At 46.9% G+C, this 24055-nt stretch overlaps 1 protein-coding gene across 3 annotated transcripts in view; it reads left to right on the top strand.

The window, feature by feature from the left end:
* Positions 1-7882: 7882 nt before the first annotated feature.
* The window catches only part of PRRX1 (paired related homeobox 1), a 120036-nt gene continuing 103863 nt past the window's right edge, over positions 7883-24055 (top strand). For 2 of the 3 annotated variants that reach the window (XM_061585264.1, XM_061585254.1), the window contains exon 1: positions 7883-8828. In XM_061585264.1, coding sequence (XP_061441248.1) covers positions 8585-8828 — 244 coding nt within the window. In that variant the 5' untranslated portion in view covers positions 7883-8584. The remainder of the gene's footprint in view (positions 8829-24055) is intronic. The other variant, XM_061585245.1, reaches the window with a different exon arrangement.

Here is a 24055-nt window from a genome sequence, read left to right as displayed (position 1 = left end):
GTTGTTTTAATGTAACATGTGTTACCATTTTATTGTTTTATTATGGAAAGCTGCTCTGCAACCATTCTGTGTTACAAACGCTTTCGTCCTTGTTTTGCTTTTATGAATGTACTGGTCTATGACTGCAATAAATTTTGATTGATTGATTGATTGATTGATATGAAACTGGGAGGGATAGCTAACACAATGGAAGACAGGAATAAAATCCAAAGGGACCTGGATAGACTAGAAAATTGGGGTGAAATTAATAAAATGAAATTCAATAAAGACAAATGCAAGATTCTGCATTTAGGCCACAAAAACAAAATGCACGGGTACAGGATGGGAAATACCCGGCTTAGCAGTAGTGCGTGTGAGAAGGACCTTGGAATTGTAGTGGATCGCAAGTTGAACATGACCCAGCAGTGTGATGCTGCGGCAAAAAAGGCAAATGCGGTTTTGGGCTGCATAAACAGAGCTATAGTTTCCAGGTCGAGGGAAGTAATAGTCCCACTATATTCTGCATTAGTTAGGCCTCATCTGGAATACTGCATTCAGTTCTGGGCGCCTCATTTTAAGAAAGATATAGACAAGTTAGAGCGGGTTCAGAAGAGGGCGACGAGGATGATAGCCGGTATGGAGAACAAGTCTTATGAGGAAAGGTTGAAGGAACTTGGCATGTTCAGTCTGGTGAAGAGAAGGCTGAGGGGTGACATGATTGCACTCTTTGAGTACCTGAAGGGCTGTCCCATAGAGGAGGGTACAGATTTGTTCTCTGCTGCCCCAGAGGGTAGGACTAGGTCTAATGGTTTTAAGTTGCAGGAGCATAGATTCAGATTGGACATTAGAAGGAACTTCTTGACAGTAAGGGCAGTTCGGCAATGGAACGGACTGCCTAGGGAGGTGGTGGGATCCCCTTCGCTGGATGTCTTCAAGCAGAGGCTGGACAGCTATCTGCGGGAGATGCTCTAGCTGTGGATTTCCTGCTGTGAGCAGGGGGTTGGACTCGATGGCCTACAAGGCCCCTTCCAACTCTATGGTTCTATGATTCTATGAAAGGAGAATCTAACCTTACTCCTCTGAGATTTGTGCCACTTCCAATCAGTCTTGAGTCCCGGAGCCTTAAAAAAAAAATTAGCACTCTCCATTGCTCAATCTCAGCAGCTTTGAAAAGGTGTAGTAATTGTCAGCTGGGCAAGTGGTGAAGCAAATCATCCAGTCCCTGTGCTATTCCCAATCTGTAGATGGATTCCCACCTTAACCCACACTGTCACCACATCAGTATGGTTGGGTGAATGAACTGCCCTTCATTGCATGAAGTGGAGATGTTAAAACGGAGATGGAAATGGACAGAAGGAGTCATAGTGCTAGTGTAAAATTGGGTGCTGGTACAGAAGGATGGGTCCTTAAAATATTTTGTTCTCAGAATGCTCTCAAGGGAGACAAGTTGTGCTTAAATTCTAAAAAGAGAGGTGCCAGGGTAGAGGCCTGTATGGCTGGTGGGAATCAACATCAGTTTTGCATTGTCTGTTTTTTAAAAACTAGAATCTCCATGTCTCCAGTGCCTGCCCAGGATCTCTTTATCTGTTTATTTGGAAAGATTTATAAACAGCTTAATCAAAGAGCTCTCTAAGTGATGTACATAATAAAATTGTAGGTAAGACACAGCTAAAATCCATAAAACTATAAAAAACAAAAATACATAAAACAATCATTATTAAAACACAGATAAAAATAGTAAAATATTTAAAATGAATATAGTTAACTAAATGTTATGTCTAGGTAGGCTTGCTAAAATCAAAATTTTCAGCAGTTGTCTAAAACAATGTAATGAGGGCACCTGCTTAATGTCAATAGGCAGGGAGTTCCAATGCATAGGTGCAACCATACTAAAAGATGGACTCCTAGCAAAGGTCCCAGGCTATGGTCTGAAAGCACATGAGGCCGACACCCTGCTGAAACTAAGCAGGGTCAGGTCTGCTCAGGGAGACCGCCTAGGAACCATATGTAAGCTGCCTTGGGTTTATATCATGAAAAGAAAGGTGGGGTATAAATGTAATAAATAAATAAATAAAGCAGAATGAGCATGATACAGCACTTGTAAAAGTCAGGGCTGTGTTGGAGTCGTGGAGTCAGAGTCGGGAGCAATTTTGGATGGAGTCGGAGTCGGAGTTGGAGTCGGTAGAAATGTACCAACTCCAACTCCGACTTTGACTCCTTCATAAATGGCAAATGTATATTAACTAGTAATAACACATTTACTGTAGTAAAATTTATTTATTTATTATTTTTATTTTATTAGATTTTTAAACCGCCCTATAGCTTTCTAGCTCTCAGGGTGGTGTACAAAAGGTAAAAACAGATTAAAATACAATAAACATGATAACAATACACTGTAAAATATAGAAACAAAATCAAAACAAAGACAAATTAAAATAAAATTAAAATGCCTGGGCAAAGAGGTAGGTCTTTACCTGGTGCCGAAAAGATAACAAAGAAGGCGCCAGGCGTATCTCATCAGGGAGGGTGTTCCATAACTCGGGGGCCACCACTGAGAAGGCCCTAGTTCTGGTTTTTACTCTCCGGGGCTCCATATGCGTTGGAACCCGGAGAAGGGCCTTCGATGTCAAACGTAGTGAACGGGCAGGTATATAGCGGGAGAGGCGTTCCACCAGGTATTGCGGTCCAATGCCGTTAAGGGCTTTATAGGTAAGAACCAACACTTTGAATCTGGCCCGGAAACATATTGGTAGCCAGTGCAGCTGGGCCAGGACAGGTAGGACAAGGCATTTCATCATCACCACGTGAATCCAGAGCTTGGAAAAGTTACTTTTTTGAACTACAACTCCCACGAGCCCAATCCCTGGGGCTGATGGGAGTTGCAGTTTAAAAAAGTAACTTTTCCAAGCTCTGGATTCATGTGGTAGTGATGAAATGCCTTGTGCTACCATTTTACTACAGTAAATTTGTTATTACTAGTTAATATACATTTGCCATTTATGAAAGAGTCGGAGTCGAAGGTCTGGCATACTGACTCCACAGCCCTGGTAAAAGTACTAGCTCCAAATAATGGATTGTTAAAATAGGTACACATGGGGCAAAGCAATCCCAAATAAATAATACAGCTGTGTTATATAGCACTTTTAAATCTCCAAAGCACATTGCATGTATTATCTAGTTGTAATACTTGCAACAATCCTCTGTAGTAGGTCAATATTATTATCACCCCTATGGGGTGGGACAGATGTGGGACGGGTGTGTGACTTGGATTCATAAATGACAAGAATCAGTCCTGAAACTTCCTGAATTGTAGGTCAGCTGAATAGTCACTCTGCTCCCCAGATCTAACCTACGTTAAGTGATTTTGATTACACATTCTTGTTTAAGAATTTAAGAGCCTTGCTATGCAGCATTCTTTGCAAGACTCCTAGCAAACACCAGACACTAGATGATCCGCCAGACAGGGGGCTATTGTGCTGGCCACTGCTGAAAAGAGGTTACTTTACCAGATGGATGGTCCATCTGATCAAGCAGGGGTGTGCTGATGTTCTACCTTCACCTTAATTCTGCTGTATGGAAAGCCCTGCCATTTGCCCTAGAAAGAAAGTCTTGGTTTGAACTTCAAGTAGGAGCATGCTACAGATGCCCAGTGAGGAGAAGACTCTCTGTACATGCTCAAAAGTATTTTTATCTACTACTACATTTCTACTATTATTTTTAAAAGGGGAATGGTCAGAGAAAGGAGGGTGCAGGGCTAAATGGGTGGGTCTACAAAACCAATGGTACCTGCGAGAACTTTCTTCTGCTTAACCCCATAGCAGTCAAAGAGTTAAGAGTCTCCTGCCTTGAGGGTGAGTGTGTGAAGATAGCCTTGGTGGAGCTTTGTCTCCAATGTGGCAAATTCTCTGGCACCATCCTGCACAGCTGTCTGTAAGACAGAGGGAGGCAGGGGGAAGTCAGGATAAAACAGCCTCCTCCCAAGTTCCAGCTCCTTAATTAACTACATGGCAAGATCCGGGAGAAGCACATCTGGTTTCAATCTGCACAGCCCTTTGATGGCATCAGATGTTCTTTTCTCAGATGGAGGGTGTGTGGAAATCCTGGGCTGTCTGTGGCAGCTTGGAGCCCAGGCTGGCTCATATCACTGAACCACAGGGGCCCTTCTCCTTCCCTGCTGTTGGTTGACCCCTGCACTGCACTCAGCCCCCCCACCCCGCCCCCCATCTGTCCTGTTATTTCCTCCAGTGAGAAAGGCACACAAATCTTGTAAGGAAGGTTTCATGTTTGACCCGCTTCTTCTCAACTCTTTTCTTCCCAACCAGACTAGGACACTTGGGGCAATTCACACAGTCTTTTTAACTGCACACTTAAGAGTGTTTTGACCCTAAAATCTAAAATGTGACCTGGTGGACACTTGCACGTTCATTGCTTAATTTCTTCTTTACATAGTCACATGATTAACCAGTAGCTGAATGTGCAAACTGACTTTGAAGTGATGGGAGATGAAATGTAAAATATGGTGTTACATCTATGATATCCCATTCAGACATGTGAGGAACATGTGTGAACTACCCCTATGAATCAGACAAATGTGTGTTTGGAAAAACTTCTGTGAAAGCATGTCACACCCTCAATTTTTTAATCGTAAGTATCCCCGATGGAATGGTGCTCAGTTGAACATGGGAGGCTCTGGGTTTATCAAAACCAAAAAGATAGCGTGGTTACCAACAAATCTGTTTAGGTGTGCCACAGTAGAAAACTTGTCCAGCTGTATAAAGAAGCATTTAAACATCTACTGTGATGAAAAGTTTCCCCAAATTGCATATCCACCTATGCAAGTGTCTTCTTCTTTCTTTCTTTTTTAAACCTTTTCCAGACCATAACATAGAACTTATTTATAAAAAGGAATGAGATACAGCTCATTAGCTTCCTCTGGACCATAGCAAAGCAAATGTGTTTTGAGCCTGTTTTGAGGCTCTGCATTTATCTCTCTCCTTGGCAAAGAATGGCTTTGTGCAAAGGTCTGGATGAGGGGTAGCTAACCTGTGGCCCTTCCAATGTTTTTGGACTACATCTCTCATCATCCCATGCTGACTGGGGCTGAAGAGAGTTGGAGTCCGACAACATCTGGAAGGCCACAGGTAACCTTTCCAATGTTTCCTTCCGAAGGTCTCCTGAGAGGGAAGTGCATGCTATCCTGTATTATTATTATTATTATTATTATTATTATTATTATTATTATTATTATTATTATTATTATTATTATTATAACAACAACAACAACAACAACAACAATAATAGTGTGGTATAGTGGTTAAGGTGTCAGACTATAACCTGGGAGACCAGGGTTCGAATGCCCACACAGCCATGAAGCTCACTGGGTGACCTTGGGCCAGTCACTGTCTCTCAGCCTCAGAGGAAGGCAATGGTAAAACCACCACTGAAAAACCACCACTTACAATGAAAACCCTGTTCAAAGGGTCACCTTAAGTCGGAATTGACTTCAGGCAGTCCATTTCCATGTTCATTATTATTAATCAGTCACTTTCTGCAATAAAAAGTCTCAAAGTGACTTGACAAAAATAAAATACAACACATAAAAACAATTTAAAGCCAGAAGTTTTTTAAAAACAATAATAGAATCATAGAATAGTAGAGTTGGAAGGGGCCTATAAGGCCATCAAGTCCAACCCCCTGTGCAATGCAGGAATCCAAATCAAGGCATTCCCAACAGATGGTTGTCCAGCTGCCTCTTGAATGCCCCCAGTGTCGTCTCTAGGTAATTGATTCCATTGTCGTATGGCTCTAACAGTTAGGAAGTTTTTCCTGATGTCCAGTCGAAATCTAGCTTACATCTGGCAATAGAAAACACATGAAATACTCATTCAGAGATTAATAAAGACCAAGTTCTACCCACTTCACTAAAAGATGAGTATCACCATAGGAGGCAACAGTTAATTAACCAGAGGGCTTAGCCTGGAGCCTAAAACTGACAATGACGTTTTCCTTGCATTGCACAGACAGAGGCCACCACTGGAAAAGCCTGTTCTTGTGTGGCCACCTTCCGCACCTACCTTGGGTAGGGCACACAAAGAAGTGTGCACCAGTATGCATTAACTGGCTAAGTAAATAATCATATAACATTGTCTAGTTGTGTAATGGCAAATTCAGAAATGCAGGGTCCCTTCATGTTAACCACAGCCACACACTCTCCCCTTATTTTGCTGTTGAGTTGAGAATGAGATCCTTGTTAATCCCTTCTCCCATAGACATCTCTAGGAACCAATAAGCATGAAAGTGAAGAATGTTAGGTACTGAGAACAGTCTTCTCAGTGGCTGACTCACCTCACCTTCACTCTGATTGGCTCCAAACTGCAGGAAAAAACAAGGAAGCATGTTAGAAGACTCTTCTCAGTGGCTAACATACTCCCCTTTCATGCTGATTGGCTTGTAGGATGCTGAAGACATAGGGACCCTGTGGGGACCCTGCTTCCAAAAAAGAAAAGGGTCTAAGACCCCCTGAGACCCTGGACAACTACACCCCTGATGTTGTATTGTACATGATGTATATCTGCATTTAATATATTTTCTTGTACATATTTTATATGTATGAAATACAGAGGGAAAATTAATATACAAAAATTACATATAGAAAACTGTTATATATTCATAATCTCAGTTTATGTACACAACCCAGCCAAAGTTAGATACTTTTTAGTCCCATTAATTGTAATGGGAGTGTTAAGCATTTCCTTCACTTCTTCCTACTGAAAGCAATGAGACCTCAAAAGTTTGATCTTTAGCTGCATCCTGCTTGTAGGTTTCTAGGTGGACAGAAGAATAAATGTTTAGGCATGATCCAGCCACAGTTAAACTCTTTGAGGTCCAAGCGGTTTCAGTGGAAGATTTAAAGCATACTTAACTCTGCCACTGATAATAACATGACTTGAAGTGCTCATGATGATTATCTTAAACCAGGGCTAACCTTTCTTGGCCCAAGGGCTTGCATTCACTCTCGGCCATCCCTCCACACTGGTGGTGTGGCCAAGCCCATCCGTCCCTCTCTCTCGCACACCATCTAAATTATAAGCCCAGCATAAATAAATATACTGATTGTATTTTCTATGTTACGTAATAATTGCAATGTGTGTATATTGAAATCCATAGCAAGAAGAAAATGTGTGAAACCAAAAACCTTGAGTACAACAAGGCTGGAATGGACTGCACACAAAACCTGGTCCCTATATGTAGGTTCATCACTTTATGGTTGCATCATCTAGTTAAGCTTGCACGTGTAAGTGAACCACTAGAGATATAACCCCACCATAAAGCTTTCTTATCTCAAGCACAAGACATTTCCATGGGGTTCATTCACTTGTCAATTCCTGAATGATCAAGGGACGGACAGAGGATAGTCAGTCGTGTGTTTTATTCGAATGGATTCGCAGCTACCGGAATATGCAGGCCCGCATGCTCTGTCTCCTTTTCATTGGTTTCAAATGCCTGCGCAAAACTGTTACAACAAGTAGGAAACTTTGTTTAAGTCCAGCAGAAGCTGAGTTGATTAGGATGGACGTGCACAGTCTCCTAAAGTGCCCCCCCACCAATAAGATTCTCCAGCAGCACCTTAAACTAATCCGCAACAGTTAATCGGAAAAACAAATAAGCAGCCTCTGTGTTTGGAGTCACCGCCGGCCGGCGGACTCCGCGTGGGCTTCCCAGCTTTCCACCCTGAGTTTGGAGGGCGGAGGGGGGGCATACGTCGATCTTTATCGAAGAAAAAGTCTCTCTGGCGCGCGCTCTCAGGGATCAGATGCGAACAAGCGGGCGGGGAAGTGGGTCTCTCAATCCGAGTGTGGGTTTGGTGAATCTGGATTGGAAAGGGAAGAGAGGGGGGAAGCTTGCCGAGGGTGGGTGGAGGAAGGAGGTCTGTAAAACGTCAGAAACAGCACGAAGCCCTTGCCACGTAATTAGAGGCTCCTATTAAGTCTGGATCTGCCCTCCCCAGGGCCCTACAAGCTTCACACACACACACACACACACACATGCCAGGCTGTGCCGTTTGAAGTGCCAGAGCGCTGCTTGATCGCGGGAAGGGGGGTAGTACGTAGGAGGCAAAAAAGAGACCCGCTGGAGCTCCCAAAGCAGCAGCCACCTCCTCCAGGCAGGCGAGGGGATCTGGAGCGGCGCTGGTCCGTCCCTCGGCAGCCCCGCGAAAAGCATCTGCTAGACTTCAGCCCCTCCCGACCGACCACCGTCACTTCTAGCCCGGCCGTCTGAAGAGCGCGCCCAGTCAAGAAGGCGCAGGAGGGTGGCGAAACTCCTCGGGAGCCTCCTTCAAACCACCCTGGGATTCAGCAAGAGAAGGACCCCGTTGGATCCCCGGCAAGCTCCTGAGATCTCCGGGGTTTGGGCCGCCTTGCGCGCTTGTCGTGGATTTCTCTCTGGAGCTTACTCGACGGCAGTTCGGAGAAGGCAGCAGCGGCTGCTGCTGAGTTTTGTTGGACGCTTTCTGCCGGGGACCTCCTTCAGCCTCTCCTCTCCTCTCTTGGCTCCCTTCCTCCCTTCTTTTTCCCCCTCCTGGGCCTGGGGGGGGGGCAAAGCCATGACTTCCAGCTACGTGCACGTCCTGGAAAGACAACCGGCCGTCCTACCCACGCATCTGGAGAGCCCCGGGAACCTCGACAGCCTCCAGGCGAAAAAGAACTTCTCCGTCAGCCACTTGCTGGATCTGGAAGAAGCCGGAGACTTGGAGGCAGCTCAGACCGACGAGGGAGCTGGAGAAAGCGGCCGGAGCCTCCTTGAATCGCCGGGGCTGACCAGCGGCAGCGACACCCAGCAGCAGGACGGTAAGTGGCATCTCCCGGACCCGGGCTTCCTCTTCGCCATCCTTCCTGCTGAAGCTTAGTTGGATTCTTTTTTTTTTGTTAAAAGTTTAACCCTCTCTTTCTCGGTGGGTACCCGGAGTGGGTAACAAGGACGGATCTGAAATAATCCCTTTAAAACTCCAACTTAAAATAGTTAATTATAAACCCACCCAAGTCCTGGCACCATAGGCGTGCTACTTTCTTGTAAATCGTCTGCAGTGATAAAGATGGGTAAAATAATAAAATAAGTTGCATGACGAAATAATATGTTATCACACACACACAAACTCTGTGCCAGTGACATAGGCATGGTCACATCACACCCCGCAGCCTATCACAAGCAGGTAACAATTTATTGAATAAGTCTGAATTTTAGGATTCATCCCCATAAACTCTGCTTTGTACGGGAGGGACCCGCTAATCCAGATCAGTTTCATTCAGTGTATCGCTCTCCTATAGTCTAGCTCAACTGTCAGTGCAAATTAGAATCCCCAAATTGGTAAATAGTTTTAGAACAGGGAAAAGCAACACGTGTTGTTGGTGCAGGTCATCTTCTGCCCTGGATAATAAAATGCTTCTGGTTCGTGTGAGAGGCGAAAATCAAGGACAGCAAGCCCTATTATATACGGGGAAACGGGTATTTCGAACTGGCCAGGCCTCAGTTGGGCTTTGCATAGGTGTGTTGCTGTCAGCATCTCTGCTGCTATCATAGGATGGAAGAAAAAAGCATTGCTGGTCCTCGCAGGATCCACCGAAAAGTTCTGCTCAAGCCCCATTGAAAGGAACCGGAGGGCAGATTTTATCCGTTTCAACGGAGCATACTTTATGCAGGGGAACTCCCCGGTCGTGCTGCAGAGATGAAACCCTCAGTTGGGAAGAAGTCCTGCTGATGTCAGCATCAGCTTCTGAGAAAGCATGCCGGGTACTGGGCTGTCTGTCAGTCGACTAAGGCACCCAAGCTCTTCAAACACACGCGCGCAAGCAAACCAGCAAAACTTGTCTAATCACCCAGCTCAGCGCCCTGCAATTCCCAGCTAGCGTTTTTGTCTCCTGGAGAAGTTCCCGTGTTTTGGATTTTAATTTCTCGCTGTCTGGGTTGTTCGGATTTCACCAGCGTAACTACTGTCATCATTTTCTATTAAGAAAGTGCACAGATTTTGGTGCGTGTGTGTTTTAAGCTAGTTTTTCTTTAATAAAAAAAAAAAGGCACAGTGTAATGAAATACATGGTTTACATTTACTGCTACTCCCTGATTGGGAGAGCTAACACAGAAGGCAAAAGAATATCTTCTTCTAGCGAGATCCGAAAAAAAGATTGGTGATCTGTAGAACTGTAGAAGAAGGAGCCGATGAGGCCGGGATCTAAGTCAAGGAGATGCTGAAGTCTGGTTGATTTTAGACTAGACGTTCGTTGTTAAGAAACCTGAAAGTGGTGTGGTCCAGGAATCCTGATGCCGTTCTATTCATCCGTCGGTCCTCGATGGAGTCTTTAAAATACAACAAACCCTTACAGTGAACAGAGAACTGAGGCCTCACAAACAGTAGATGAGCGGGAAATCTTGTGTCTGGGCTGTACCCCTTCCGGCTGTCCTCTGCCTGACTGTAGGGAATCCTAGTTTCCTAAGCATAGTGAATTCTTTTGTAAAGAGAACCATTCAGCCAGGCGACTAGGCGAGGCCCCTCTTGTACAGCCCAGACACGGGTTTGCCTCCTCATCTGTTGATCGCGAGAATTATGCCACTATGAAAGGGGGGGCAACAAGGGGGGCTTGTCTTGTTTGCTAATCTTGGGCTACGTACGTAAGAACAAGCAACTGTCTGGGTCTGTCTCCAGAATTAGTCAACGGAGCGCCTTTCCCTATGATCCTGGGGAAAGATCGCTAGCCAGAGGACGTGATCTCCTGGATTTCAGCGGAGCAGCTTGGGAACAAGTGGTTGAGCAGTCACCTCAGGGTCACTGCAGGCTACAATGATATGAGCTCTTACTTCCAAGTAAGTCCGGCTGAACTTAGTTGGACTAACTTCGAGTAACCACGCAGAAGATCCGGTTGTGAGATATTCTTTTTTTTTTAATCCTTTCAACGGTGCGTGACCCGCCATAGGCTAAATTTTAGCCGCCAGTCCACTCGAGATGTTCCCGGCCCTGGTGCTATGGGGCGGGTGCCTCCTCTGCAGGATCCCGCCGACGTTAAAAACCTATTTATCGTCACGTAAGCAATGGAAGTGACAACGATTGGATCGTGTCCATTGTGTGGCTGGAATCTCATACAAATTCTCCAAAGCTTTTTATTGAAAACTTGGGGGTTTGCTTTGAGCTGCAGTCCGAAGGCTGATTACTTGGAAGCATGTTCCCTTGAAATAATTCGTTGCGGATGGAGGCTGATGGGAGAACTCTAGGCGCCCAGCGGCGATCTACGCTTGCCCCAAAAACCTGCCCCTCTGCGTAGAAAAAAGAGCTGGGCTTCCTCCCGCCGTGGTGATCAGCCCAGTTTCTACTGTTCCTTTTTGTGCCCGGTTTAGCTCACCTATTACAATCGTCCCCAAACCGCTCCGACCCTCGCCAATTCAAGCCAGAGCGTCTTAGGGCTAGGAGTAGGTCCCGCTGACATCGGACGGCGCTACTTGCGAGTAAATCTGTTTGGGTCGGAATCTCAAGGCAAGACAGGGTAGCCCGGCCTATATACCTGCACCGGGACGGAGCGTGAGGCGGTTGCGAAAGCGTTTCATCCCAATGCAAAGCACGTTCAGAGGAATTCGATTTCTTTGCCGCTTAGGGCTGACAAATCTTCGGCACCCTTACTTACAAACGAGCCTCCCCCGCGAGGAGAGTTGACGGGACGGGACCGAAGGTGCTGGATCCGTCCGTGGCCATACTCCCTCCTTGCGTCCCGAAGTTGCCGGAAAAGTTCCGGAAACATCGGCAGCACGTGCAAAAGACCCCTGAGGGTGGCTGAGGGCAGGAGCTCAAGCTGTATTCCCCACGAAATGATGCTCAATGGCAACTCTGCCTTCGAAAGGGCGCCTGCCCTCGGCCATCTTTTGAGATGCCCTCTTCAAAGTGGCCCTGCGAGCGGCTCGGGGACAGATCTCCCAGGCGGGTTGGGGTATGGAGGCGGGGACGCCACCGAGGGCCAAAATCGCTGGCTCGCGCGCCCGCCCGCCCTCTTTTGCGGTCTAATGCACTGTGTACAATTGCCCCTAAAAGCACGCCCTGAGGGCCAAAAGGTGTCGGGAGCCGCCGCCGGCCAAGCGCCCTCCCGAAGACTCCTAATGCCCGGATCCTCCCTCGGATGGCCCGTGGTCCCCTTGGCTCCACAAGGCCGCGGGACAGAGCAGGGATTGGCAGGCGCTGCTTCCCGCCCTCCAGCGCCCCTCGCTTCGCTCACGTCCACGAAGAAAAGGAGGGATTCGACCGCGGGGTGGCCCTGAAAGGGACGGGAACCGCCCATTCCTTCCTCCGGCGTAGAGGAGCGAGACTCTGGTTCCCGGCTGAACGGCCGCGGCCGCTTCCCCCTGGAGGCTCGTGTTGAGCCGCCTTTCCTTCGGGTAACCGGAAGCGGAGCCACCGCGGGGACTCCAGGTCCAAGGGGAGCTCTCCGGGACCCTCGGCGGGCCGAGCCTCCCCTGCCTACCGAAGAGGGCCGGCGGGCGCGGGCGGGCCTCCCCTCTGCCAGGCCTTCGGATCCGTCCACTTTTTTCGCAGACGGGGCAGGGAGGGCACCGGGGTGTGTTTGCTCGAGCCCCAAAGGATTCTCGAAAGGACACGTGGATGGGGGGGGCTAGGAAACCCAGGAATGAATGCCTTCTTTATGTATGTGTTCGGTAACTGTGCCGTCTCTCCACATAAAACACGCTCGCATGAAAATCAGGGCGTTGCGTGCGGGTGTGTTTTTCCCTAAACGAGTCTGGCCACGTGTTTACTCCCAAGAAAAGCAAAATGGCTTTGCAAAGGTTGCTGGGCGACAGGACAGTTTGGGTAGTAGGTGAGAGCCTCGGAGCGAGCAACTGTTGAAGGGACACCAGAGCGAAATGGAGGAAGGACGTCCCATTCTCTCCCCCGCCATCCGGCGCAGACCTTGCCCAGATTGCCTTGCAGCGCTGTCCCCTTGACAGCGCAGTTCAGAGAAGTAAGCGCCGTTGAATTCAGTGGGGCTTGTTGTTGTTATGTGCCTTCAAGTTGATCACGACTTATGGCGACCCTCTGAATCAGCGACCTCCAAGAGCATCTGTTATAAACCACCTTTTCAGATCTTGTAAGTTCAGGTCTGTGGCTTCTTTTATGGAATCAATCCATCTCTTGTTTGGCCTTCCTCTTTTTCTACTTCTGTTTTTCCCAGCATTATTGTGTGTCCAAAATATGATAACCTCCGTTTCATCATTTTAGCTTCTAGTGATAGTTCTGCTTTAATTTGTTCTAACACCCAATTATTTGTCTTTTTCACAGTCCATGATATGCGCAAAGCTCTCCTCCAACACCACATTTCAAATGAGTTGATTTTTTTCTTATCCACTTTTTTCACTGTCCTACTTTCACATCCATACATAGAGATCGGGAATACCATGATCTGAATGATCCTGACTTTAGTGTTCAGTGGGGCTTAGTCCCAGGTAAATGTGGGCTCGGATTGCAACATTCGCGGTGTGTGTGTGTGTTGTTTTAAAGTGTGTGGCTAGCTTGAAATCATAGCGCACTTTCCCAGGTCCTGCTGATCTGAATAACGTCCTTAATCGAGCAGGTCTCTATAAACGGCGCCTTCTTAGAATCATTCACACGCACAGACTTCTTTGACACCTGTAGGCGATGCCTCTCCGTTCTCCCCAAGGACTCTCCCCCCTTCCCCTGCTGTAAATCTTCTTCAAGAGCTGATGGATGCGGCAAGGAGAGTTAGTATTTGGTGCTTTCTAAAATGTGTCGCCTGTGGTTCGGGGGGGGGGAGGGGTTAGCCCTCTAGCTAAAATTGACTCTGGCCTTCTCGGCCAAAAGAATAAAGAGTCTGTGCCTGGCTGTCGAGTTGAGCTCATTCTCTTTCTCTGCCCCCAAAACGTATCGGAAAAACATTTGGAGGAAGCAAAGGGTATTGGGGAGGCATTGTAGCAAAACTGCCTATCGGTTTTATTGTGACCTACTTTCGAGTAAAGGAGTTCTGAGCAACGTGAGAAGCCCCTGTGTCCAGGTAAAGTGATTCCCCAGTTTTAACAAACTCCAGATCTCACAGAATTTAGTGGCCGTGAAAGTCAGCGACCTTGGGCACAAGGTCGCCCCCAAAGATAAGATGCGGATATAACCCAAACTGTTCAGTTTTATTAACAACTTTGGGCTGGTACAACAGTAGGCCACTTGGATAGATTCCTTCAGGAGGCTGAACTGGAAAGGCAGCTAGTTCCCAGTTGTGGTGAAAACGAAGTTATTGACCAATAAAGCTACCCAAATGCATGGTTTGGGGGCAAACATCCGTTCAGTGGCAGTAGCAGGGCATGGCCAATAGGAGGGGACTTTATCTTCCCAGGCTGCCTAATGAAGAATTCTGTCTTGCTCCAAAGCTTTCTTGCCCACTCACCCGTGCTCCTTTAAAAAGAGAACAAGGGGCATATCAATTTCCAAGCAGACAGATAATTTCATTTATCCTGAGCTTATTCTTGTTGTGTAAATTTGTATAAATGTTAGCAGAGAACATCAACAGTCTGAGATGCGTGTGTGCCAGTGTGTGTGTTTACCTAAGAAAGCAAGCTTTTACACTGCATTGAGATAACTGAGACTTAAGACTTAGTAAAATAAGAAAAGCTAGTTTATTTATAGAAATAAATTGTAGATAGAAAAGGCATACCTGGTTCTAACTAGCTAACTCAGTTGGAGGTGCAACACCCAGGTTTGGGAGTTGCCCTCATGGCTCAGGAGGGAGAGAGCAGAGACAAAGGTGTCTCCTCTCTCTTGGACAGTTGAAGGAAAGGGCGGAAGGAGCTTCCCTCAGCATGTCAGTCTGCAAGGGAAGACAGTCAGTCAGAGCATCACAGGTAAAGGTAGTCAAGCCTAGCCATCTGGAGGACCCTCACTCTCTCTCTCTTCTGGAGCACAAACAAAAGAACAAAACAGGAGTTGCTCTTGCTCCACTTCCAACAATTCTGTCGTCCCTGGGTGGGGATAAACTGTCCTGAGGCAACCACACATCAGGTGCTGTTGGGGATGGAGGGAAGGGTTGGGGATCAGCTAGGCCCCTCTCAGTCACCAAGCTTAACTGAAGCACCTGCACATTCTACCGGTTTCAGGAGAAGACAGTTGTAGTCTATATCTGTCTGTTCGCAGAGGGAAAGGAGTTCAGCAGAGCTTCCTCCAAAGTAAACGTGGATAAGATTTATTGCCTTCCGCAGGCGCATAACTCTCCTATTCAAATCGGTGCGCCTTAGAAGTGCTTAACTTTGGTGGGATCGTGCCCTTCCGCCGTGAATACAACTTGTCGCCCCTACCCGAAACAAACCTGCTTGACAACCCCGTCGATTTGAATGGGGCTCGTTTCCCCTTGGAGCGGTGCAGTTCCTTGACAGCGAATTCCATCAGTCAGCGAGACTTTCTATAAACGAATCGACGTTAGGCCAATTGCTCCAGCCCATGTATTTCGGAATCGTTCCTTTCCGTGCGGCGCGGAGGGGAGGGGAGGGGGAGCCATTTTTCAGTAGGCTCGCGTTGTTCCAGCATGCTCGTTCTCGTTACAAACGTCTCCCCGGTGCCTTCTGTTGCACTTGTTGGTGCAGAGGGTGACCAAAGAACAGATGCAAGCAGACACTCCACCATGACGTATTTTCTTTCTTTAACAAAAGGCTGATTGCTGCCCACGTCGCTTGGAAACCAACGGCGATACTCTTCTGATTCTGATGACTCCCGGCTGCAAAGAGCACCAGTGTTAAGCCGTATTCTCTCTCTTTGTAATCGTTCAGGATCGGGGCTGCACTCTTACATGTGAGGCAAACCTGCCCGCTCGTGTTGTTGGTTTGTTTTTGTTTTACTGGCGCATACTTGCGGCCTTGCTTTTTATTTTGTGGCGCTCAAGAGCCCGACTCACCAGGACGTTAAGCCTGTAGTAAGATTTCAGCCCTGGAAGATGCAGTGCCCTGCGAGGCTGCGGAAGGCTGACTCTGCGCTGGGATCTGCACAGGCGAGGTTGGCCTTGGCTCGCTGTCCGAAAGGAGAGCAAGGAAACCCGCTGCTTGGGGTCTTTCACTGGTCAGGGTGAGGGTCGGGCCAGCCTCTCCCGCCAGGAAAGGGCGGCGGCGGTACCCACGTGCCCTCAAAGGGGGGCTGCTTTCAAAGCCTTCGCTGAAATGTACGAATGTTCTCTAGGTGTGTCAGGCAATGTGGGGGAGAATGTGGTTGCTCTGTGGTTGGTCCTGCTGATGTCCACGGAAAACCGGTCCCTGGGCTTATCCGTCTGGCTTTTCACCAGCAGCTGGGTGATTTTAGGCTCTAGACTTCATGAAGGTATGGGAGCCCCTTTTAGATGGTCATATTATTATATAGACAGACAGACAGACATTTCTCATTCCTCCACATTCCTAATATGTCAGAGCAAAACAAAAACAAAGACAAGAAAGGGAGTAAATAAAATATTCTAAGCAGTTTTGCATTTTAAACTCATTTAAATTATGGCAACATTATGACTACAGGAATAAACTGGGATTTGTTTCTGTTGTCCTGATGCAAAACATTTATTTTGGGGAAAATACAATTTTGTTATAAAAAATGATAATATAAATAATATCTTTTAGAGTAAAAATGATACAATAAGCATAAGGATGGATGCTGTGACCAGTGTCAGTCCCAGCACAGCTCAACAGGCCCATGGTGGCCCAAGTGCTGAAGTGGGCTCCCTTTCCCATCTTTCATTCTGTGGGTGGTCCTTTGAGGAGTCCCTCTGGCTCTGTGTGTGGGGCCCTAGATTTTGGTCCCAAGGTCCAGCCTGAGCGGCACCAGGGCTAACCTGTGGCCCTCCAGGTGATGTCGGACTCCAGTTCCCATCAGCCCTAACCATTGGCTATGCTAACTGGAGACTTCTCCAGACTGGTATTTTATTGTGGGCATATAGCACAGTGGGGAGGAGAGCCTGGCTGGGAGTCCAGTCTGTGAGTTCAAATCAAATGAAATCAAATCAAATGTGTCCTGGGTGTAAAGGGCCAGCTAAAGATCACCCCCACAGTGAGTGGCTCAGGGGTTACATGCCCTGCCACCTGTGTAGCCGTGGGAAGCAGCATAGCCCCAAGGAGCCCAGTTGTCCCCCAGCTGGCAGTTGCGGACAAGGAGGGCTGGCTTGTGCAGCTGTGGCAAGCTGAGCAGGCCCTAGCCAGCTGGGGAGGACTAGCCTCAGAAGGAGGCAATGGTAACCCCCCTCTGAATACTGCTTACCAAGAAAATCCTATTCACAGGGTAGCCATAAGTCGGGATCGACTTGAAGGCAGTCCATTTCCATTTTTCATTCTGCAATATGTTCTGGACACAGTCTTGTCCATGGAGGCTTCCAGACTGCCAGTATTTTGGGGTGGAATTCAATCACCTACCAGCTAATTCAGATTGCACAATTAGAGCTCATTGGGAGCTCTTGTGCTTCAAACCCACTTCCCTCCAAAATTGGAGGTTTGCGATAAGGAAAGTGACAGTAAAATGCCACCAAAAGTGTGAGGTAACAATTGCTTTGAAGCAATGTCCCCGCAAACAAATCTGGATCTCCCCACAAACAAATCTGGATGAATGTGCAATAAACTAGTCACCAGGAAGCACCGAATAGTGGTGGAATTATTCTGCTTTATTAGTTGTTCTGCAACGCTTCTCCAAAGCTACTATGTTATTGCCCTCAGGAGGGACTAAAGCAACAAAAGTAGGACACACACACACACAATTCTGGTATAAAAAGTTACAGGATTTCAGCAGGAAGACACAGAATATGGACTGACTGGAAATGAAGCAGTTTGACTGCCACTCCCAGCAAAAAAAACTTTTGCAGGCACAAAGGATACTGAAAGCAGGATAGGTATCACATTGTGAGTATCCTGAGTGCAAAAACAAACCATGAATGCGCAATAAAAAGGGCGTCTGGAGTAGCCCCGGAGGCTGGGACTGACGGCAGTTGGTGTCCAGGCACATCTGGAAGACCCCAGTCTCCCCACGCTCCACTCAGAAGCCTGGCTGTAAGAGCTCTGCATTGCAAATATGGCGACCAACAGGGATGTTTCTTTTAAAAATGGGATTCCTTTTAAATCAACGGGAAGAAACTTCTGTTCTGTGGTCATGCAGGGCAATCTGATGTGTCTTTCCTTGGAAGTAAATCCCATTGCGTTCAAGGAGGCTTTTTCTTTATAGCTGGTTAAGCGTATTAGGCCTGCAGCCTTAAGGACGTTGTGAACCGCCCTGGGCAATTGCGGAAAGGGAGGAGTAACAGTGGCGTTCCCGCGCTTGGGCGTTCCAAAGATCTCAAAGGTCCGTGCAAGGCCCAGGGAGGCCGGTATAATTTTCTTCCTCTTACCAACTGGGCCTGTGGGTGAGGGGAGACCCCCGAGACTGGCTGCCACCTAGTGAGGCTCCCGGTGGAGGTGCCATCTGGGCCGGGGACTTTCCACCTCCTTCTCTCCCTGCGAGGCGTCATCATTGGGTACAAGGCCTTGCTGATGCGAGATGGCGGCCGAAAGAGTTCTAAATGCTGACCGCAAGCCTGGTCACGTGACTTTTTGGCTGGAAATAGAACTGGAGAACTTGGGATGTTGTTCCGACGGCAATTTATTTTTTATTTATTAGATTTATATCTCGCCCTTTTTCCCAGTAGGAGCCCAGGGCGGCAAAGGCTGTCATAATAGCCTTAATAATAGGATAGTCAAAACAGTCTCTGGGTGTACAAGGATGCTTAAGGCGCATTCCCTTGATAAGCAGCCAAATTCAGCCGGATGACTCTGACTTCACCGATCTGAGAATCGACAACTGTTTTACTCGCATAGGGACCCTTGACTCGGACCCAGCGTTAGTTGTTGGCAACGCATCAGGCCTACTAGCGCTCAGGCGTTTCTCAAGCAATCAGGCCCCAGGGGAAATAGACCCACTGATTTCAGCAAGCCTGGTTTTCTTGCTCATTGCAACAGGAAAATTGCCCGGTGGATAACCGATCCTACATGCCAACAGAATAGGGTTGGCTCTGTGAAACACTACACGCAAATAAAATTCTGTGCCCAATCCACTTCCTCCCGACTGGTAAATGAATCTGGTGAGTGGGCTAAAAGAATGAATCACCATCAATATCAAGAGGAGGCAAAGCTCGGGCAACTAAATCGAGGATGATAAAAAACACTGCTGCCTATGTGGGTGGGGAGCAAGCATAAACATCATGAAAATGAAGCTTCTGAGCGTGGGGATTCAGGACGTTGTTCCTTCCAGCTGAAAGACGGTTATCGTTTAGGCCTCCAGATACTTGACTGTAAAGGTACTTTATCCGCTACGGCTGAATCTGAGCGCGAGGTCACCTCGCAGGGTTATCATTGCAGGGATCTCTTACATCACAATGCCGAGGCATATGAAGCTGTTTGGAGAGCGCTCTCCACCGATGTCCCTGTTGCTTCTGATGAGCCCCACCGCAATTACCAAGGCGACGTCCTAGTCGTGACTGTGTCGCGCCTCTACTTGCAGGGCCACGATCTAATGAAAGTGAGACTGCAATCCTAACTCCATTTACAGCTAGGATTGTGCTGTTAAGCCCTTTGGGCTTGCAACCCTATGCGGACACATTTGGGTGGAAGGGCTGTTGAACTCAACGTGACTAATTTCAAGTAGAATTGCCACTGAATTCTATCGGAGATATTTTAGCATGTGTTTGATTCTCTCGTGAAAGCAACGGCCGCTTCTCATTCATCACGCCACTCAAGTGTTCCAGATACAGCCTGGGGGACCGGGGTGAGATTCAGCTTCTTTTGAAGGGGGGAGGGAGATCTTCGTTCTTTCCCAATCAGTCCACCTTGTATTCTAAGCAAGTTAGTTGGGATGCAGTTTCCTTTCCCGGCCACCGTGCTTAGGCTTCCTGACGTGGAGCACCGTCAATCAGAAATCCGCTTTCTGCCCCTCCGCTGGGCTGCGGAAACATCGCGTTGCAGCCTTCTGTCTAGACGCCATGTACGCACAGTATCTCGATGAGACGCAGCCCGATCCTACATGTGCTTGCGCCCCGGCTGGCAGGAAGTCTCACGGACTCCCGGGTAAGCACCCACCTACCAGCGCGAGTGGAGCTCAAGAGAGCAGCCCTTCACCTTCCCCCCTCCCTCCTTCCCTCCTCATCAGACCGTGGCAAATCAGCAAGGTGAAAAAGGAGCCGCGGAGGTTCTGGGCCATGAACGCCAACTAGCGGCGGGGAAGGGAGCCTCCATCCAGAGGCGCTTCGCTATTCCTCGGCTGCGAAGGCGGGCGGGGACAAAAAGAGATGCGGAAACTGCGCCTCTCCTTTTGCTCCTGCTTCAGAGCTTTCCAGGTGAGGTAGCGGAAAGAATCTTTTTTTAAAAAAAGTCAAATCAAATTACAAGGAGGTTTTCCTAGGAGAATTTTGAAAGGCGATGTTTCGCCAGTTCTTGAAAATGGCCAGGGAAAGCATGTGGGTGTATTTAAGGGGTTGTAATGTCTACGGGTCATCCTGTAAATTATCGGAGGACAATCGCCAGAGATTCATATACAGGTTTGCGTTGCTCGCCCGACTTGAAAATAAAGATAATTTGGGGGGGTTGGGTGGACAACGATCTTCACCTTAGCCACGCCACACGCTTCTTACAAAGAGAGGATTTTCTGCCCAGACCAGAAGGTCTTTCAAACTGCTGGGATCCCCTTGATCCGACTGCTCTCGCCCGTTAAGGCTGTGCTGACCCCATAAGCACGTTTTCTAAGAAGTACGTTTCTAGAACTTGAACTTGTCCTGAATTCCCTGATGCCTGCTTTGCATAGCATGGATGGGCTCCGGACTGCAAACGGCGAACTTGGAGTCTCACTGAAATTAACGGAAAATGATTCCAAAGCCTGCGTGTCTGTGTCTTGCATCTCAGTGTAAACAGTTTGTGCACCCCTATAAAAACCATGGTTGGGAAATTTATTTATTTATTTTATTTACATCCCGCCCTTCCTCCCAGAAGGAGCCCAGGGCGTCATTCATTTCTTTGAGGGGACTCCAAATGAACATCTATTTGACTTTGGGAGCATGAGCACTCTTTCCAGGTCCTCACACAGATTATTTGCCAGCATAGCTTTATAAAGGGACCTGCCCAGACTCAAGGTCTGAAATGGCAGGATCCAGTTCCTCTCTTGGAAGGGATCAGAATATTTCCGTTCAGCAGGGCAGGTAGTATCTGTTGGAATGTATGAGGTTCTACTCCAACTTGGTGGGTTGAGGGTGCATGGGGTTAATAAGGGTAGCTAGAGAGCTAGACCTCTTGCTGGTTGAGGCTATACCTATCCCTTTGATCCTCTGCTGCCTCTCCCCTTCCTGCTAGGCTAATAAGCAAAGGAATGTTGATCCCAGTTCCTTCCCGCCTTTCTCAGTGTTCTCTTTCTCTCAAGAGGGGAGCAGACATCTTCTCTTTGTCTCTCCTTTCAACCAGGATGAGGGCGAGTACTGGGACCAGTGCTCGTTGCTCCAGCATAGCTAGATATAGAACTCTTTCCTATCAAGCATGTACTTCCAGAATAAAGTAGTTGTTTCTTATTTTAAAGCTTAAAGTCTCTGTCTGACTAATTTGCAGGGAAGGTAGAATCTTAGCAAAGATTCAAACACACACACATTAAGCTCACTCAGTACTCTCCGTTCTGCAGCGCTACGCAACTATGCTACGCATCTCAATAGAGAAATTCTGATAGGTTATGGGCCTAGCCATGCAAATGGAGATTTGAGCAATTAAAGGAGCTATTGTGTTTGAATCAAGGAAGGTAAAATAGAAACCTTCAGAGTTTTTAGTCAGTGAAGAGTTGAGGCTTTTACTTTAGGATGGCTACCGTGACGGAGAGGCTAGGTCTCAAGAAACTCAAGCCCGGAGGATGGAAGCTGTGGGAATTTTGCATGCTAAAACATCTAAAGCAACAGAAGCTGTTAGAAGTTATTACAGGATCGGAACCAGGAGAAGGTGCTTCTCGGGAGGAACAAAGAATTTGGACTGAGAAGGATGAAACGGTACAAGACCTCATCACTAAATGTGTGAGTAATGCGCAGATTTGTTTGATTTTGAATAGTAAAAATGCCAGAGAGATGTGGAAAACTCTTGAATCCCATCATAATCCGAAAAGCCAGGGAGATCTGATTGCAATGCTAAGAAGCCTTATTAACTTGCAAATGAAGGATGATTCTTTTGAGGAACATCTTATGAAATTTATGGTGTTAGTCCAAGGGATAGCAGAAAAAGGCACAGTTTTGGAAGGACCAGTTCAAACAGCTTTATTTGTGGACTCCCTTCCAAAATATATGGAGACTTTCGTAGTTATAATGCAACAACAAAACAAAACTCTAAACGAGATTATTTCTGAAGTTAGAGTGCAGTTCTTTCAGAAGAACAAAGGAAAAACTGATGCAAGAGAAGACGGAGTCTCCTCTTTCTTAAGTAAACAAACTGGCCAAGCTTCTAGCCAACAGCCAGTCGGATGCAGATTTTGGGAACAAAGGGAATCCAAAGGTGTGAAAGCCAAGCGTTGCTATCTATGCAATTCAGAAAAACACCTTAAAGACCAATGTGACAAGAAAGGAAAGCCTGAAAGAAAGAAAGAATTTAAAGGGACAGAAAAGAAAAGTGCAAAGGGCTTTCAAGTAACCCATGTTGAAAAATGTTATGACAATAAATCCTATATTGATTCAGGAGCAAGCGCTCATCTAATAAATGAAAGAAAATTGTTTGAAGATTTAATCCCATATGAAGGCACAGTTACCTTGGCTGACTCGAGAGTCCTGCCCATAAAGGCGCGGGGAGATGCTAAGCTGTTTTGCAAGACTCCAAGTGGCACTGAGGAAATTTATCTCAGGAATGTGCTCTGGACCCCAGGAATCTCAAACAATTTAATTTCTGTCAATGAAGCTACAAACAATGGGTGCTCTGTGTTATTTGAACAAGATTCTTGCATAATTTATAGAGATGGTGAAATTTTATGCACAGCTACCAAGAGAAAGGGCATGTATGAAGTGGATCAGGAAAGTCCACAAGCTAATCTTGTGAAAGAATGCTGTAACAAGTCTTGTTTACATTTATGGCATTGGAGATTAGGGCATAAAGACATTGCAAAGATAAAAACCCTTCAAAAGAATGATTTAGTAAGAGGCATGAAAGTTGAACCCTGCCAAGAAAAAGGGAGATGTACTTGCTGTGTTAAAGCGAAAGGGACCCGACCCAGTTTTCCTGAGCAGAGTGAAAGGAAGACTAAGAGCCCCCTAGAGTTGATTCACAGCGACATTTGTGAAATGCCAATCACTTCAACTGGTGGAAACAAATATATTGTCAGCTTTATTGATGATGATTATTTATTGATGATTCACTGTGATATATATGTTGAAGGAGAAGGGCAAATGCTTCAGAAACTCAAAGAATATGCGGCAATGGTGACCACTAAATTTCAGAGAAAACCACAAATTCTACGTTCTGATAATGGGGGAGAGTACATGTCACATGCTACCCAGCAGTTTCTGCTTGAAAATGGGATTGAGCATCACACCACTGTACCCCACAACCCAGAGCAGAACGGAGTCTCTGAGAGAAAATTCAGAACCCTTATTGAGATGGTGAGATCCATGCTGGAAGATGCCAATCTCCTACAGAAACATTGGGGAGAGGCAGTGTATACTGCCACCTATCTACAAAATCATTTGCCAACAAAGGTGAATGGCAACAAGACTCCATTCGAATTATGGTATAGGCGCATACCCAGTTTGGCTCATATAAAGGTGTTTGGATCAAAAGTGTATGGTCACATTCCACACCAGAAGAGAACCAAATTGGACAACACTACAAAGGAAGGAATCTTCGTTGGATATTCTTTAAAGCAAAAGGGATACAGAATCCTAAATCCCAAAACAGAAAGCATTGAAATCCAAAGAGCTGTCTACTTTGATGAAGGTCATGATGCATTCCAACCAGAAGGGGCACCATCCCAAGACCACAACAGTGAAGAAGATGAAGTAGAAATACCATACAGTACTACAGATTACAGCAACATGCCAGTACTGGAGGACAGTGA

The sequence above is a fragment of the Rhineura floridana genome, chromosome 1 (assembly GCF_030035675.1).
Source record: "Rhineura floridana isolate rRhiFlo1 chromosome 1, rRhiFlo1.hap2, whole genome shotgun sequence".
NCBI classification, from domain to species: domain Eukaryota; kingdom Metazoa; phylum Chordata; class Lepidosauria; order Squamata; family Rhineuridae; genus Rhineura; species Rhineura floridana.
This window is presented reverse-complemented; position numbering and strand designations above follow the sequence as displayed.